The 17493-nt window shown below is 41.5% G+C and overlaps 3 protein-coding genes across 3 annotated transcripts in view; 2 read left to right on the top strand and 1 right to left on the bottom strand.

Annotated features, from left to right (window-relative positions):
- Positions 1-25, top strand: part of LOC137867888 (zinc finger protein 721-like) — an 11236-nt gene extending 11211 nt beyond the window's left edge. The window contains exon 8 of the mRNA XM_068704383.1: positions 1-25. This exon is cut by the window's left edge and continues 1829 nt beyond it. The gene's annotated coding sequence lies outside the window, so the exon portion shown is untranslated.
- A 510-nt stretch (positions 26-535) lies between these two features.
- On the top strand, positions 536-10691 carry LOC137874359 (oocyte zinc finger protein XlCOF6-like). Its single transcript, XM_068713002.1, has 8 exons — positions 536-823; positions 2364-2462; positions 3155-3371; positions 5589-5659; positions 6822-6947; positions 7037-7316; positions 7689-8434; positions 9304-10691. Exons 1-8 carry the CDS (start codon positions 668-670, stop codon positions 9568-9570), a joined length of 1962 nt encoding a protein of 653 aa, XP_068569103.1. The 5' UTR covers positions 536-667; the 3' UTR covers positions 9571-10691.
- A 487-nt stretch (positions 10692-11178) lies between these two features.
- Positions 11179-16169, bottom strand: si:dkey-182i3.11 (leucine-rich repeat-containing protein 15). Its single transcript, XM_068703299.1, has 3 exons — positions 16110-16169; positions 15440-15667; positions 11179-13071 (listed from the first exon to the last, which is right to left on the bottom strand). Exons 2-3 carry the CDS (start codon positions 15653-15655, stop codon positions 11179-11181), a joined length of 2109 nt encoding a protein of 702 aa, XP_068559400.1. The 5' UTR covers positions 15656-15667; positions 16110-16169.
- Positions 16170-17493: the final 1324 nt, after the last annotated feature.

Raw genomic sequence — 17493 nt, 5'->3', positions numbered from 1 at the left:
AAATAAAGGTGGAACTTAAATTTTATGATTCTTCAGTTTTTTTTCTTCATATTTTCAGTTTTCCTTCAGCATTGGATCATATTTCATGATACGATCAAAACAACAAAGCACAGTAAAAAAAAAAAAAAAGTCTGAATAAAACTAAAGTTCTCTGGATAAATTCAGAGTTTTTTTCCAGCTAATGACATAGATTTTATTTAGAAAGGAAAAACAAGCTGTTGCTCGGAGTCACCTGCCATCACTGTACAATACATGACAATGAGTAATAATTATATATTTTTACAGTCACATGGGGGCATGTTTCTGCTTTCAGTACTTTAACTTTTAATATTTTTAAGTACATTTAGCGGATTATACTTACTATTACTTAAGAAACATTTTCAATGCAGGACAGAGTATTGTACGGTATGGTATTAGTACTATTAGTAATTAAAGTATCTGAATACTTGCTTCACCGCTGATGTCCAGTGGTGAGTAGGACCGTAGTAAGTCCGCATGCTCTTATTTTGAAGAACATGAACTAGGAAGAGGAACATCCGTGTTGTGAGCAGCACGAGTTTGTTTTTTTCTACCATAACGACAATATTGCAGCAGTAAATGTTGTTTGTTTTATTACAACATTATATTATTGAAACTAAATTCATAGCGGACACACCGACTTGTCAGAATGTCTGATTTGGAGGCGCAGGTGGGCTCCATTTTGGAGATAATGGTGAGTACGACGGTGACAGAAATGACCAAAGTTATTGGCGGCTCCGCTTCAACACGGTCAGAAGTGTCGTCATGTACGACCGAGAACACGCACGGGTCCTCGGAGGAGAAGGTATGTTAAACTGTCGGTTACTGTGTCTGTGTGTGCGTGTCTCTGTGTGTGCGTGACGTGCTCTCCTATGTTAGGCTCCCTCCTTCTGTGGCGTCTAAACAGCCAGCTGAACATAGAAATAGAAGAGCTAGCTCGCTGCCCCAGTTAGCTTCCATCGGCTACACTTTAATAACCACTCACTATAGTGCTGCAATGCCGGGTTTAGCACATAATTGGACTACATTTATTGTAAACATGTAGCTCTGGCCAAACAACAACCGGGAAGAATCCATTTTGTTCGCCATTTTGAGTTGGACAGCAGGCCCGGGCTATCTATCTGCTGTATGTCTAGAAGCGTTTGAGCCACAGGTTTCACTGAACGTTAACTGCTACCTGCAGGTCCAGGGTCAGTTTATCAATAGTTAATTAACAGTTATTGCTAACTTTGACCACGTGGACACTGATGACACGTGTCTAACTGAAAAACAACAGTGACAATACAGCCAACGTTAAATATGTTTTATGTAGTTAGTTCGCTAACAGTACTCAGATACCTGAATGTAGAAATACTCTGTTGCAAGTAAAAGTTACGCTTTCATAACCTTACTAAAGTAAAAAATACGAAAGTATTAGCATCACAATATACTTAAAAGTAGCAAAAATAGAAGTACTCATTATGCAGAATGAATATTTCAGAATAATGTATTTTATATTACTTGATTATAGTTATTGATGCATTCATGTGTTCATCATTTTAATGTTGAAGCTGATTAAGGTGATCCTAGTTTTTATTAATTTACAAACTGCTGAGTAGCTTGTAAATTTTCCCCATTAAAGTATTATCATATTTTAAGGTAAAGTAATACATTATGACTTTATTTCTGATTTATGTTCAGTTTTGGTAATCTGTATAGTACTTCAAAATTGTACTTAAGTACAGTATTTGAGTGAATGTTCTAGTTACTTTACACCGCTGACATACAGTTCAGTAGAACCAATGGTTGGAGGCAACTATGTACATTTACTTGAGTACTGTACTCAAGTACAATTTTGAGATAGGCCTACTTTCATTTTATAGTATTTTAAACTCCTCTACTCCACATTTGGAGTAGAGGAGGGAAATGTTGGACTTTTCAGAGGAATGTCAGTAGTTTTTCATTAGTCAATTAAGTCTATAAAATGTCTATTGTGTGTGTGTGTGTGTGTGTGTGTGTGTGTGTGTGTGTGTGTGTGTGTGTGTGTGTGTGTGTGTGTGTGTGTGTGTATACTCACTCACTCACTTAAGTGTATTTTAACATTTAGTTCTACTATTTGTACATGCGTATTGCGTAATATAATGTTTAGATTTAATCATGTTTATCTTAAATTTACTTAAAAAAAATACATATTTTGACATCCAGTAATATACAAGAAGCAAACTGGTCCTAATTGATCTCGTAGTAAAAAAAACAGGAATAAGATGATAATAAAATTGTGTTATTGCACCATGTCCTTGCCATCATTTCATCATATCCTTCTAAAATGTGTCACATGATGAGCAGAGGTGTGTTGTTCCCATCAGGTGATCCAGTTCAGCGTCTTCATGACGTCTCTGGCTCGAGAAGCCGTGGAGAAGATCTGCCAGCTTTTCCTCCAGTGTTCCTCTCTGCTGCAGCTAGAAGTACGTCGCCTCACTGCGCCGGGATATTAGTGTTTAGGTCATCTCTGGAAAATAAATCTCATCTATTGATATCGTGAGGAAAAGTCGGATTTTATCTCTTCCTATAACCTTTGATGAAGATATCCTAGTGCTGCAGCGAACACTTATTTTTATTTTATCAATTTCTCTATCGATCACTTCATTGTTTGCTCTACAAAACGGCAGAAAACAGCACCATCACAATTTCCTTAAGTCCCTCAAACAGCTTATTTCTGTACAAAAGCCAAAAATATGCGGCTGTCATATAAATTCTGACATTTGACATGCTGGAACCAGCTATATATTTAGTTTTTATCGTTTGACTTCACTTGATGTTCCACAGTCCTGGCTGTGCCAGTGTTTATTCTGTTAAAATAAATACTGTGACCAAATCTCAGCATGTGAGAAGAAAGAGTTGAAACTAAGATGTCTTTGATTTTATCACTTCAAAATATAATAATGAGCAAGAGAAGGAACGGACATTACTGGCAGTCATTGAAGTAGCACTGTAATGTTTTAACAATAAGACATTTCTGGTTAGAGACGATTCAGCATGCTCAAGAACATTTAAAATAACATTTAAGATCTAAAAAATGGTAAAAACCAGAGAACTATAAAGTCGTCCCATTCTCCGTTTTTGTCCTGGTTTCCTTTTACAAAGTCTGTCTCTGTAGGTGACGCAGGGTGTTGCAGAGATGGAGGACCTGAGGAGGAGACTGGAGGTGGCGGAGACGGAGCTGAAGCTGGTGCTGGAGGGCAGCGGAGGCCAGAAGGAGGCGGAGGAGCTGACAGAGGAGGGCGGAGGAGAGAAGGAGGGCGGGGGGGCTCCGACCAACGGAAGAGGAGGAGAGACTGTCCAGAGCCAGCGATCAGGGAGGAAGAGTCGCAGAGGTGATGAGGTTATCCTTTTTACTGGGTAGTTTTTTCTTAATCAGACTCTGAGTGGAAAATTGGTTGTGTTGCTTATAATATATTATGACACATGATGATATTAAGGGAATAGTTAGGGGTGCATCAGGTATGTATTCATAGTCAGCATATTACAGTACAGTCGCAAAGCAATGTACTGTTGTATTTTAGGCACCTAAGTAAATTAATATCTGAATTCTGAAATGAACCATTTTGCATAATGAGTACTTTTACTTTTCATACTTTATACAGTGCTGTGAAAAAGTATTTGCCCCCTTCCTGGTTTCTTATTTTTTTGCATATTTGTCACACTTAAATGTTTCAGATCATCAAACAAATTTTAATATTAGACAAAGATAACCCGAGTAAAGACAAAATGCAGTTTTTAAATGATGATTTAATTTATTAAGGGAGAAAAGCTATCCAAACCTACTTGGCCCTATGTGGAAAAAGTAATTGCCCCCTAAACCTGATAACTGGTTTTGTCACCCTTGGCGGCAACAATTGCAATCCAGCGTTTGCGATAACTGGCAATGAGTCTTTCATGTCGCTGTGGAAGAATTTTGGCCCACTGTTATTTGCAGAATTGTTTTAATTCAGCCACATTGGATGGTTTTCGATCAGAAACGGCTCGTTGAAGGTCACGCCACAGCATCTCAATCAGATTTAAGTCCAGACTTTGACTAGGCCACTCCAAAACCTTCATTTTGCTTTTTTTGAGCCATTCAGAGGTGGATTTGCTGGTGTGTTTCGGACCATTGTCCTGCTGCATAACCAAAGTGCGCTTGAGTTTGAGGTCACGAACTGATGGCTCGACATTCTCCTTCAGGATGTTCTGGTAGAGAGCAGAATTCATGGTTCCATCAATTATGGCAAGCCGTCCAGGTCCTGAAGCTGCAAAGCAGCCCCAGACCATCACACCACCACCACCATGTGTGACTGTTGGTATGATGTTGTTTTTATGAAATGCTGTGTTAGTTTTACGCCAGATGTAACGGGACGCACACCTTCCAAAAAGTTCAACTTTTGTCTCGTCAGTCCACAGAATATTTGCCCAAAAGTCTCGGGGATCATCAAGATGTTTTTTGGTAAATGTGAGACGAGCCTTTGTGTTCTTTTTGGTCAGCAGTGGCTTTCGCCTTGGAACTCTCCCATGGGTGCTATTTGTGCCCAGTCTCTTTCTTATTGTTGAATCATGAACACTGATCTTAACTGAGGCGTGTGAGGTCTGCAGTTCTTGAGATGTTGTTCTGGGGTCTTTCCAGACTGATTCATGTCAGTTACTTTGTTTCTCATCTGTTCTTGAATTTCTTTAGATGGAGGCATGATGTGTTGCTTTTTGCTGACTTCACTTTGTCAGACAGGTTCTATTTAAGTGATTTCTTGATTCAACAGGTCTGGCAGTAATCAGGCCTGGGTGTGGATAGTGAAATTGAACTCAGCTTTCCAAAAAATCACAGTTCATTCATGATTTATCAAGGGGGGGCAATTACTTTTTCACATAGGGCCAAGTAGGTTTGGATAGCTTTTCTCCCTTAATAAAAGAAATCATCATTTAAAAACTGCATTTTGTATTTACTTGGGTTATCTTTGTCTAATATTAAAATTTGTTTGATGATCTGAAACATTTAAGTGTGACAAATATCCAAAAAAATAAGAAACCAGATACTTTTTCACAGCACTGTATGTATTTTGATACTGATACCTAAGTACTTGTGCAGGACCTTTACGTGTAACAGTATTGCTACACAGTGGTATTGCTACTTTTACTTAAGTAAAATATCTGAATACGTCCTCCACCATTGTACAAATGTGAGGAGCAGTAACTATATTTTGTGTTTTTCAAAACTTCACCACTTAAAGTTAATTAGAATGACTAGGCCCGTAGATTCTATTATGTTTTTTATCGCTACTTAGCTTTGTAGGAAGCTATTTATTACTAGGAATGATGCATTTGAGTTTCCACATATCCATGAGATAATGAAACGCAACACATTGAGATCGTTTGTCTTTGTTACCACAAACACTAACGCTGAGTTGACGTTAGAGCAGTTTGCTGTTGAAGAGGAGACACAGTGGTGTGCTGTTCTCCACCGTCTCTGCTTCCTTCATGCTTTCTCGTGGTCTCCATCGTACTTTGTCTGATGAAGCAGAAATTGCCACAAAAATACTGATGAACAACTTTTTGGACTTCAACAGTTGTGGCTAGTGGTGATGCTGGAGTGAAGAGATCGCCCATAATTCACCTGTGGAAGGGCAGAACTTATGAGGTAAAATCCTGTCTTCTATGTAGATCAGAGGGGGGGGGGGGGGTTTATTGTGGGCCATAAACAACAATATAAGGAGTCATGTGCCAAACAATAGTAAAAGTGTAGTTTTCAACCAGAAAACCACATGTCATAATGTTTGACATTACAGTCGTTTACTGACATGCTCACATGTTACAAAAAGTGGTTCTGTATCTTCTGCTCTTCAATTGAATTTAAATCAATTAAATATTTAAAAAATATTTAAAACTCTAATACAGATTATTGCCACTTAAAATATTATGATGATATATGTGACTATGCCACAAATTGCCAAATATAGGTTTCTGTTCATGACCTACAGGCCATTTTAAAAGATTACGATGTATTTGTAAATATAATATGTAAATCCATTAATCTAATATTAAGATGTTAAAACCAGAATAGACAGAAATGGTAAAATATTGGTTTCTGTGCCAAGAGGTTAAGACAGAGATAACTCCACTAAATTTAGTCGGCATCTAGTGTTTAAACTATGATGTGCAGTGTACATACAGTGCAATGTATTATAAATATGCTCACGCCATATTCTAGTTAATGTTTATTAAATCATTGCGGGCCATTTGAAAATGATCAGCGGGCCGTAGTTTCTTTCCTACTTCCTGTTCCCTTCCACACACCACGCACGTTAAGACTTTTTAATTATGACGATGATTGGTTTCTAAAGAAATGTGTTTAATGAATGAATTACGTTGAATTGTTTTATTGGTAAACTCTATAGCCAAAAATATGCAAACACCTGACCGTTACACCCAAATGTGATGTTGTTGGACATTAATTTGCTCAATAACGGCCTCAACTGTCTCTAACTGACATTAGTGACATTCCAGTTCATTCCAAAGGGGTTGGATGGGGTTGAACTGGGAAAACCATTTCTTTATGGAGCTGGCTTTGTGCACAGCAGACGCTGTCATGTTGAAACAGGGAAAAAAAAAGTCTTTCTCAAACTGTTGCCACAAAGTTCGGACTCCACTATTCTCTGAAAACCATTTCCCCTCATTGGAATTAAGGTGCAAAAGGACACAAATTAATGTGGACAGAGGCGGCCACTAACCTTTTTCTTTATTGTAAGTTAGGCCACCCGGACACCATGTTTTGACTCTTAAATATGTCTACATTCTCTCAGGACTGCGTCCAACCTGTGATAATAAAGGAGGAAGGAGTGGAGGCGTTCGCTGACCAGGCGTCCTCTGATTCGGGTCAGTACAGAGACGATCCAGGCCAGGAGGCCGATGACGACCCGGACTACCAGGTTGATTTTGCAAGTACCTAATTTGTTTTGTCAAAAGGCAGGTTAGGAGGAAATTAATAAACAATCTGTGCATTTTGTTTTTCCGTTAGTTGGAGCCAGAAGATCCCGATAACGGCGACCCAGGATTCACCAGCAGACCGAAACGCGTTGCAAAGTCCCATCGGGGTCGAGCGAAGAGGGAGAGTCAGGGCCAGGGCCAGCAGCCTCTGAGCTGCAAACACTGCCGGAAAACCTTTAGCTCAACCCTGCAGCTCAAGGCCCACCAGGCCGTCCACGGGGCCAACGCCGAGAAGCCCTTCCACTGCTCCCAGTGCGGCAGAGGCTTCGCGTTCCAGCGAAGCCTCAATGCGCATGTGCTGCTTCACACGGGTGAGTGTGGCCATACAGGAAGCACACAGTGACACTAGCATTCATTTGGAGGTCTGTTTCTGGCCTTCTGATGAATATAATTCCATTACATAAGAATGTATGGACATTGGGTTTATCAAAAGGCAGGTGATGAGAGCCATGAGACTCAACTGTGCATTAAAGTGCCTTAAAACCAAAACAATTAGCCAATAAATGCAGAACAGGCAATAATTATCTTTGTGTTTGTCAGTGCAACACACCCCCTTTCACAATAAATAAAGTAATTTGATTTATATTCATTTAAAATGTTTATTAGTGGAGCTATGTAAGATCATGCTACCTTTTTAAAGCTTATTGTGTCACGCTTACAATACTCATTGCTCCCATACACAGGGGAGAGGCCTCACACCTGCGATGTTTGTGGGAAGGGTTTCACCCTGAAGCAGCTGCTGAGGAACCACCAGCGTCTCCATGCCGAGGTCCGCCCGTTTCGCTGCGAGCAGTGCGGCAAGAGCTTTTACCGAGCCCACGGGCTGAAGATGCATCAGATGGTCCACACGGGGGAGCGGGCCTACAACTGCCAGTACTGCAACAAGAGCTTCACGATACAGGGCAACCTGCAGCGCCACCTGCGCATACACACGGGGGAGAAGCCGTTCCGATGCGACACATGCGGCAAGAGCTTCAACCAGGCCGACACCCTGAAGGGCCACCAGCGGATCCACACCGGCGAGCGTCCCTACAGCTGCGATACGTGCGGCAAGTGCTTCATCCAGAAGAGCGCCCTGAAGATGCACCAGAAGATGCACTCGGGCGAGAGGAAAGCGCTGGCGTGCGTCGCATGTGGCGCCGCGGTGGCCTGCGTCGACTCGCTCCGCAAGCACCTGCTGACGCACGCGGCGACCATCCCGTGCACGTGCGTGCTCTGCGGCCGGCGGCTCGGCTCCATCACGGACCTGCGCTCGCACCAGCAGCACCACACGGTGGACCGGCCGCACAGCTGCGGGCTGTGCGGGAAGAGCTTCAAGTCGTCCAGCTACCTGAAGATCCACCTGAAGACGCACAGCGGGGAGAAGCCCTACTCCTGCCACATCTGTGGACGCATGTTCACGCAGCACAGCAGCCTCAAATCGCATCAGGTCGGTTTACATTGAATAATGTTTTTAACAAGCCTTAGGCAGGCAAGACCTTCATTTTAGTAGCTTTGAAAATGATGGATAAGTTGCTTGTGATTGGACCGATTATTTTTTACAAAGACTTTATTTAGGATCTAACTTATTGTTATGTTAAACTATTCCCTCCTCATGTCACAGTACAGCTACACTACCCTGACAGCAGGACCCTGAAGCTCTGTTTTGTGAAATTCTTCTTTTTACTACTCGGTAACATTTTTATTAATGAAACATTTCCACAAACGCAGACGAACGTGCACGTCCTTATGGGCAGGTGATTGTCACATTTGGGCAGTTTGGTGAATCTGACTCTGAACACAGAAAAAAGCAGGAGAGGTTTCGGGTGATGCTGTGTTTGTGGCTGGATTATTCTGGTTTACTACAGTGTTGTGAACCAGAAATAATTCCTATGATTTAATGGCAATAAACGGATCAAAAGGATGCTGAAATAACTACATCATGATGCTGATTTGTAAAAACAAGTCGTGTTTTGTCAGGTCTGTCTGCAAAACCACAAGCAAACAACTTTTAAAATGCTTGTTTTCTGTATATAGTTTGGATCATTTCATTATATTATATATTATATTCAATATTACGTCTAAATTAGGAATAAATACAGCAGCGACGTTGTTGTTTACTCACAGAAATCGACATACTGTGTAACTTAAGATTTATATGAACTTACTGCATTTAAGTAAAATTTAAAACACAATAAGAATCCGAAGCGTTTCTAGCACGAGGCCCAATGTGGTGTGAATCACGACTTTACTATCGTAAGCCCCACAAATGAAAATTATTTCAGTTACAGTTTCCCTTTCAACCTTCGTCCCCCAAAGGTGGTCCACACCGGAGAGAAGCCGTTCAGCTGCGACACGTGCGGGAAGTGTTTCAGCAACACGGGGAACCTGAACAGACACCAGCGCATCCACACGGGCGAGAAGCCGTTCAGCTGCGACACATGCGGCCGCAGCTTCAACCAGGGCAACAGTCTGAAAGCCCACCAGCAGATACACACCGGGGAGAAGCAGTTCATGTGCGACAAGTGCGGGAAGAGCTTCTCCTACCTGAGGAACCTGAAGGACCACAAGTGTTTCTACGTCTGAGGCTGACTGAGTGGGTTGGCTTCCCTGCACCTGTCGAGGAAGCACCTGCTGTGAAAGCGGTTTCGGTGATTATGAAGTTTGGTTTTAAGCAAGGTCCCAGACAATTCTGTTGGAGGCTTTAGTGACAATCTAGTGTCTGCTTGGTGAGACTCGGAGGAGCTGCCGTACCAGACAGTGAGAGACGAGGTCGGGATGCTCTCTGTGATTTATAGAAGTGGACCAGCAGCTGCCCCAAGAAATGAAGGAGTCTGTCTGGGTAGTGAGATGGCCCGAGATATGAACCAGGGTTTTGATGTCTGCCCTAAATTAACAACCATTTAGTTGAAGTTGAAAAGGGTTAAAGAGGCTTAAGTGAGCACCTTCTTAATGTTTTAAATTGAAGGCATTAATCTTACTTGCAGTGAGTGAAATGGGTGCAGCAGCTTGAATAAGCTACAAGAGATTGTAAAAGAAACAAGTGCTTTTAAACGACAGTCGGAACTACAATATTTGGTGCTCTTGTCGCCCTAAATTGAAAACATGGACACAGGAACGACAAATTGCAGCCTGTAGGATGTGAAGCTGGGTACTACAAACTAAAGAGTTAAACTTGTTAGCACCACCATTGTAATGGCAGACACCTCATTGAAAATCAGTTGTTTTGGCTTTCACAGTCCCTTTAATTCAAGTTTTGGACTCAGTGACCACTGGCAAATTGATTTAAAAATGTACCTTTTATTAGAGGTATTGTAAACAAACCAGTCACAATTAAATCAAGCAGTATTTTGTTATTATACTTCTGATCTAGATTGTAAAATCCAAAGTGTGACTGACTTGTTTTATTGTATGCAGGGCTTTTAAATAACACAATTTAAGTTGTAGGACTGGTATTTATAAAGGTTTAACCTACTTGAACTGTGATTTTATTGTCTAGTTTTAGATGATGATCTCCAATAGATTAATATAATCCAACAGAGGTTTTGGAAACAAAGTTGCCTTGTGTTGGAAGAGCCGATGTGCTGACTGAGAACAATACCGAAAGTTATTTTGTATCTGTAACTTCTCTTGTGGAGTGTATGTTTGTTAAAACTCAACTTTGTGATTGTGAGTGAAACGGATAAACATTGCAATTTAAATCTTGAGCATTTTGTTTTCTTTTATTTCCTTATTATATTGCTTTTTAACAAATATGCCATCAAAATCAAATGCAGACACAAACACATTCAACAATTCTCAAACTCATACCCAGTTTTCACAGTATTTAGGAACACATGCTCAACCAGGAACTGATGCAAATCACTGAACTAGAGTCCATGTTGTCTTATGTCGAGACTTTACTCCAGCTGCTTTAAGCTGCACCACTTATTTGTGCAAAGCATATATGCTCACATCCACATTAAAACCCTTATCCCCACCTTATATTGTAATGGAAATCATTCAAGAACTCTCTTATTCCTCACAAAATCCATCTTTCACTTTGGCATGATCACATTATTCCTCTGCAAATATTGAATGCATTTAAACATTCAAACTTACAGAATATTGTGATTAGGGTGCAAAAAACCTTAAAAACCAGGGGCAGATATGAAAAGCAAATGCAGGAAGAAACATTCAGAGAGCGCAAAACCACTACAAAGGATGCCACAGTGGGCTGATGGCTACGAGAGGAATCGTGAGCAGATTCAGCATTTCTAGAGGAAATGAACGCGACAAGCTGCTTGCAGCATTTGCGATGCAGTGATGGTGTAACAGCCGGGGAGACAGAGCTGCCTCGGAGAGCGGTCGGTCCTCGGTTAAGGGTGAGGAAGAAGAGGAGAAGATGCAAACGGGCCGGTCTCCGAGCTTGTCCCTGTGCGTGTTGACCCAGCTGCTGATGTAGAGGATGTGTGCACAGGTGCAGTCCCACAAGTTACCTGACAGATAAACAGAGCTAAGGTTTCTCAAAGGCTCCAAAGTCCCATTCTCCACTGCTCTCAGCTGGTTGCACTTCAAACTCAATCTCTGGAGGTTTGTGAGTCCTCGAAATACACCCGGTTGCAGGTGACCCAGCTTGTTCCCGTCCAAGTTGAGATCTGTGAGCTTTGAGAGTCCGGCAAAGAGCTGAGGGTGTAAACTATTCAGGCTGTTGTTCTTTAGCAGAAGCTTGCGGAGCAAGTGGAGAGGATGGAAGGTGTCGAACGGGATGTCGCGGACCTGATTGAAGCTCAACTTGAGCTCTTTAAGGTGTGTCAACCCTACAAAGTCATCGGGAGACAGCTCTGAGATCCGGTTATTGTCCAGATTCAGTGTGTTAAGATTTGTTAGATTCCTGAACAGGCCTGTAGGAGGAAGGTTGGCGATGTGGTTTTTATCTAGTCTTAGCTCTTTCAAACCTATGAGGTCTCTGAACTGGTCCGGGTGTAGAGAGGCGAGATGGTTCCGAGTGAGTTTCAGCGAAAATAATCTCACCAAACCGTGGAAGACCGAGGGATGTAGAGACCTGATGTGGTTGTCATCGAGGTGTAGCTCCTTGAGGGCCCTCAGCTTGTGGAAAAGGCCTTTGGGAAGGTGCCTCAGAGCGTTGTACTCCAAGTACAGGTTCTGCAGTGACTTGAGCTTGTTGAACAGAGCAGGGTGGAGCTCCTGTATCCGGTTGTACGACAGCTGTAGCTCGTTTAGTCTGGACAGCGAATCGAATACCCCGAGTGGTAGGGTGGAGATCTGATTAACGTCCAGCTGGAGTTCTTGCAGGTTGTACAAGTTGCTGAATACGTCCGAAGGGAGAGACGTCAGTCTGTTCCTGAACAAATCGAGTAACTTGAGGTTGATCAGGTCCTTTAAGACTTTTGAGGGAAGAGAATCTATGAGGTTGTAACTGAGGTCCAGCTCACTCAGCGCGGTCAGACCTCTCAGTGATCCCTCAGACAGAGTGGTCAGCTTGTTGTTGCTCAGGTCTAGATAAACCAGTTGGCCCAGTGAGGAGAAGCAATCCTCTGGAAGGCTGGTGAGGCTGTTAATCTGTAGATGCAGATACCTGAGCCTGTCCACATCCCTCAATGCCTCAGCTGGAACAGCGGCCAGCATGTTACCACTCAGGTCGAGATGCTGGAGACCTGTCGCTCCTCTGAAGCTGAACTCTCCCACACTTGTGATTCTGTTTCTGGATAGAACGAGTTTCTCCAACACAGTGGAGTTCTTGAACACACCTTCCTCTATGTTTGATATATTGTTATGGCTGAGGTGGAGTTCAGTGAGGGTGAACGCCCCCTCCAATCCACCAACCTGTAACATTTGAATCTGGTTGAAGTTCACATACAGCATCTTCAGATTAGCTAATCCGCGGAGGCAACCGATCGGTAGAGATTCCATCTGGTTCTCACTCAGGTCCAGTAAGGTGAGAGCAGGGCAGTTTAGGAACTGACCAGGGTGTAGAGACCTCAGGTCATTGTTGCGTAGGAAGAGCTTAAACAGCTTCGTCATATTGGGCCACACTGGGTTGAGGGATAGGAAGACACTCAGCTGATTCTTAGTCAGGTCCAGAACCTACAGAATGTACAGGAAGGAGAGAAGACTGGTCTGTCATGGATAAACATTTACAAATATTATAGAAATAAACATCACATTATTAGTGTAAGATAATTCATGAAACTTAATGTTTTCTGGAAGCCCAAGTGGGCTAGTCTGTTTCAGAAAAGATTGGCCCACACAAACGGAAATTTGGTTTTAAGATGTAGAATTTCAATTTTGTTTTCAATTTTAATGAAACGGTCATTGTTGCACATTCAATACGTGAAAATCTCTATTTTACTAAAGGTTATCTGCCAGACTATTTGTTGTATGGGGGTAATTTCCTCGAGCTGTCTGTAGAAATAGTCAGACAATAAATTGTAGCGATTTAATAAACAAGGTATCATGCATTAATTAGTGAGCTTGGGATGTGCTGGCATGCAAATTTTGTTAACATTGGACAGAGCCAGGCAAACTGTTTCCCTCTGTTCCCTCTGGTCTTTGTGCTAAGCTAAGCTAACAGGCTGCCGTCTGTAGCTTCATAATTCAACTCATACATATGAAAGTGGTGTTGGTCTTTTCATCTAACTTTGGGCAAGAAAGTGTATTCCCTGAAATGTTTCACTATTTATTGAAGCTCTTTATTGCTTTAGGTCACCTGGGGGACAGAAGACCTCCGGAACAAGCTAACAGACATAGCTGTACATGCTATTGCTTTATAAAGTTACGGTGTTAGCAAAATGTAGCCTATTTTACACATCTGGTGAATGTAGGTCTAATATTTACTGTTCATTTTTTAACTCTACGTTTTTGCTCTCCACCAGAAATATCTGGTTCTTTATCTACCTGATGTTAGCTAGTAGCTAACTTTCTCTGTCTGAAGCCTAGAAGACATTATTCAACATCTGAAGTCATCCTCCTGCTGCTTGGATATTCTACCAACACACTTTTTCAAAAATATTTCAAACTGCATGACCACTGATCTTTTACAAATTGTAAACACATCCCTTCTCTCAGGTGTCTTCCCACAAGCCCTAAAAACTGCAGTTATTAAACCACACCTAAAGAAGGCTAATTTAGACTCCGCAACATTGAAAAATTGTAGGCCAATATCAAACCTCCCATTTTTAAGTAAAATAATTGAAAAAGCATTTTTTCAACAACTGAACAACTTCTTGGCACACAAACCAAGCCAGAAACCTAGGTGTAGTTATGGATTCAGACCTCAACCTGAACAACCATATCAAGACAATCACAAAATCAGCCTACTATCGCCTGAAGAATATATTAGAGGACTTATGTCTCAACAGGATTTGGAAAAACTTGTCCATGCATTTATCTTCAGTAGACTTTACTACTGTAACGGTGTGTTTACAGGTCTCTGTAAAAAGTCAATCAGAAAGCTACAGCTGATTCAGAACGCTGCAGCTCGAGTCCTCACTAAGACCAAGAAAGTAGATCACATCACTCCAGTTCTGAGGTCTTTGTCCAACAAAGAATTGACTTTAAAATCCTGCTGTTGGTTTATAAAGCACTGAATGGTTTAGGGCCAAAATACATCACTGATCTGCTGCTACCCTATGAACCATCCCGACCCCTTAGGTCGTCTGGGACCGGTCTACTTTCTGTTCCCAGAGTCAGAACTAAACATGGAGAAGCAGCGTTCAGTTCTGCACCACATATCTGGAGCAAAGTCCCAGAAAGCTGCAGGTCTGCTGAGACCCTCAGCTCCTTTAAATCAAGCCTGGAGACGTTTCTGTTTGCTGCTGCCTTTAATTGAACCACATTCAAGGATATTAATCAATTTCCTGCATTTTAATACTGTATTTTATTTCTTAAACTGCACTGCAACTATTTTTCTGTTTTTAGCTTTTTAGTGTTTTAATGACTGTTTTTAATGTTTCAATGAATGTTCTTAATTGTTTTTAAATCTCCTTTTCTTTTGCAATATGTTTTGATGCTTTTGATGGTTTTATGTGAAGCACTTTGAATTGCCTTGTTGTTGAAATGTGCTATACAAATAAACTTGCCTTGCTGTGTATTGCTTGGTACGTGCGGTACAGTGGAACTGTCTACTGACACGTAGTCATTTGAGTCATTGCTGATATAAGAAATGTTAACTAGCGGAGCACTGATTTCCTATCTCCCGGGCAGCCATTGTTTTCCATTCACCATGGTGTGAGCATTGAGAGGTAAAACCATGCAAAACCACCAGTATGGTTCGTTAATGAACGCTCAGCTCATCACTGTCTTGCTGCAGGAAATCAACAGACACTTGAGGACATGGAAAATTTGAACTCGGGGCTTTCCTGCCGCAGGAGTCTCTAAACCAGTAGAGCGCTGCATCCTTTTCAAAGAGCACCACACACCGATTACAGTTTCCAGGCCGCTGTGTGTTTCATACCTGCAGCTCCTCCATCCCCCGTCTGGGTATTTCCTCTATCTCATTGTATGAGACATACAGCTGCTCTGTGCCCTCCGGCAGCTCGGGGATTCGGTCCATTCCTTTCACCTTACACACTACAGTGGTCAGGTTGTGGAGACATTGGCAGGTTGGGGGGCAGGGGGCAGACGCCCACACCAAGAGGCCCAGGGAGGCCAAGGTGAAGGCTGCCAGCATGGTCGACAACAGCTGAAAACGAACATGGAGCAGTGAGACCGTTCCAAAGTGTTTTATACACACCGAACATGAAAAGTATGATTTCAAGTTTGCTTTGGTTTTGGATTATAAGGTCTGAAAGAGAATAAGTAAGTTAGGCATCAGTGTTAAAACTATTCTCTATAATATTTTGTCATAATTTGATAAATTAACTTTATATACCTCAAGGAAATATTTATGAAATACATTGATTCATGATAATTAGTTGTTCTTGAAGAGTTTTTTTCATATTGTACATTGCATCTATTGCAACACCTTTTAAGCCTTTAGTTATTTATGAGAAACAGTGTAAATTACAATTTAAATAGCTTCAAGATTTAAATTTTTTGGGGTCAAAAGTGTTCAATCATGTATTCAGTAAAATCATTTTCAACTGTTACTTTCCTTATTTATTCTCTTTTAGATCAAAACTTACCGCTGATGACAAGACAGTGCCTGAAGTTGTGTTCTGTTGCAGGGTGGATTTGCTAAAAGCTGACTGTGCAGACTGTCTTGATACTTGACTGTAGAGGATGCTGTGTGAGGTGTGTCTGTCTGCTGCAGAGGAAGTCATGAAACAACTTTACGACTTCAAAAACAAAGGGTCGGGTCAAACCGATGTGGCAGCTGCACGGCACAGTTTCTGTCGTACATTGAGAAAAAAAAAACACTGCGCACAGACTAACCACATCAGTAGGTTCATCACTAGATGACTTCTTCCTCCAGAGAAATGGAGACTAAATATGGAAGGGGCTTATTATAATGATACTGCATCCTGTTCTTTAAAAATTAGTCTGATCATGCAGACACAGACACACCTACCCCTACTGGGTTTCTGTTTTGAGGTTTAAGAAGTCCGTCATCATGTCTTGACTATGGATATATTCTTTATTCTCATGCTACTCCATGCAGTTTACTATTGTGCTTTGTGTTTCATCACAGGAGGCTGGTCCTCTCTAACAACAGGAAGAGAACATCGTTTTTGATTTAGAAAGGTCTTTAATTTAACATTAAAACTTTACTGGCCATTTTTTCCTGTAAGAATGATTGATTAATTAATTTTTAGAATAAGCAAAGTAAGACAAAGGTTCTTGGCTGTAGTACGATCCAAAGCCACCAGCCTGAAAGAGAAAGTGATCTGAAAGTTAGTAATGGATCAATGTGATGCTAGAACGCACATGTTTTGTGGGTTTAAAGTTGTGCTGTAAGCAGAGTGTAGAAGAGGATTCACATTTTACTGTCCAGAACTGATCAACTGAACTTTACATATGCATAAAATCTGAGCTGATATTTCTAACATTTTGTTTTCTCAACATGTATCTTTAAATGTATTGTCCCGGAGGTATAATTTGTCTTGCGATCAGGTGAAACATTGTACACAGAGACGTAGACACAGACTTTAGAATATTATTAGGTCAATATTGAATTCCAGAAGACTGCCTTCCACAACTTTGAACCTCGTAAATAGAAATAATTGCTGCGTATTTGAAAGCTTTAAAGCTATTTAGTGATGTCTGATGCTGTATGTGGTCTCTTTATGTCTGTCCCTCCCCTTTACCCACAGTCTCACTTCAGCCCTCTTCAATGCCATTCTGACACCCGTCCACCAGATGGCCTCAAACTGTCCCACTCGTCTCAGTCACTTTACTTTCCCATCCACACAAGCCCTGCAGTACATTATCAGGGCCATTTCCTTTTAACCCCAGTCGGATTGTCACTGTGGGTTGTGCCTGTGCTTTCTAACCACCTGAATCTAAAACTTAACCTGAACCTGAACCTGAGCCTCAATTCATGTTTATGAATTTTGACCTGTTCCTGAC

Source organism: Cebidichthys violaceus, unplaced genomic scaffold, assembly GCF_023349555.1.
Source record: "Cebidichthys violaceus isolate CVI_PGR_0920_01 unplaced genomic scaffold, fCebVio1.0.p SCAF_1, whole genome shotgun sequence".
Lineage (NCBI taxonomy): Eukaryota > Metazoa > Chordata > Actinopteri > Perciformes > Stichaeidae > Cebidichthys > Cebidichthys violaceus.
This window is presented reverse-complemented; position numbering and strand designations above follow the sequence as displayed.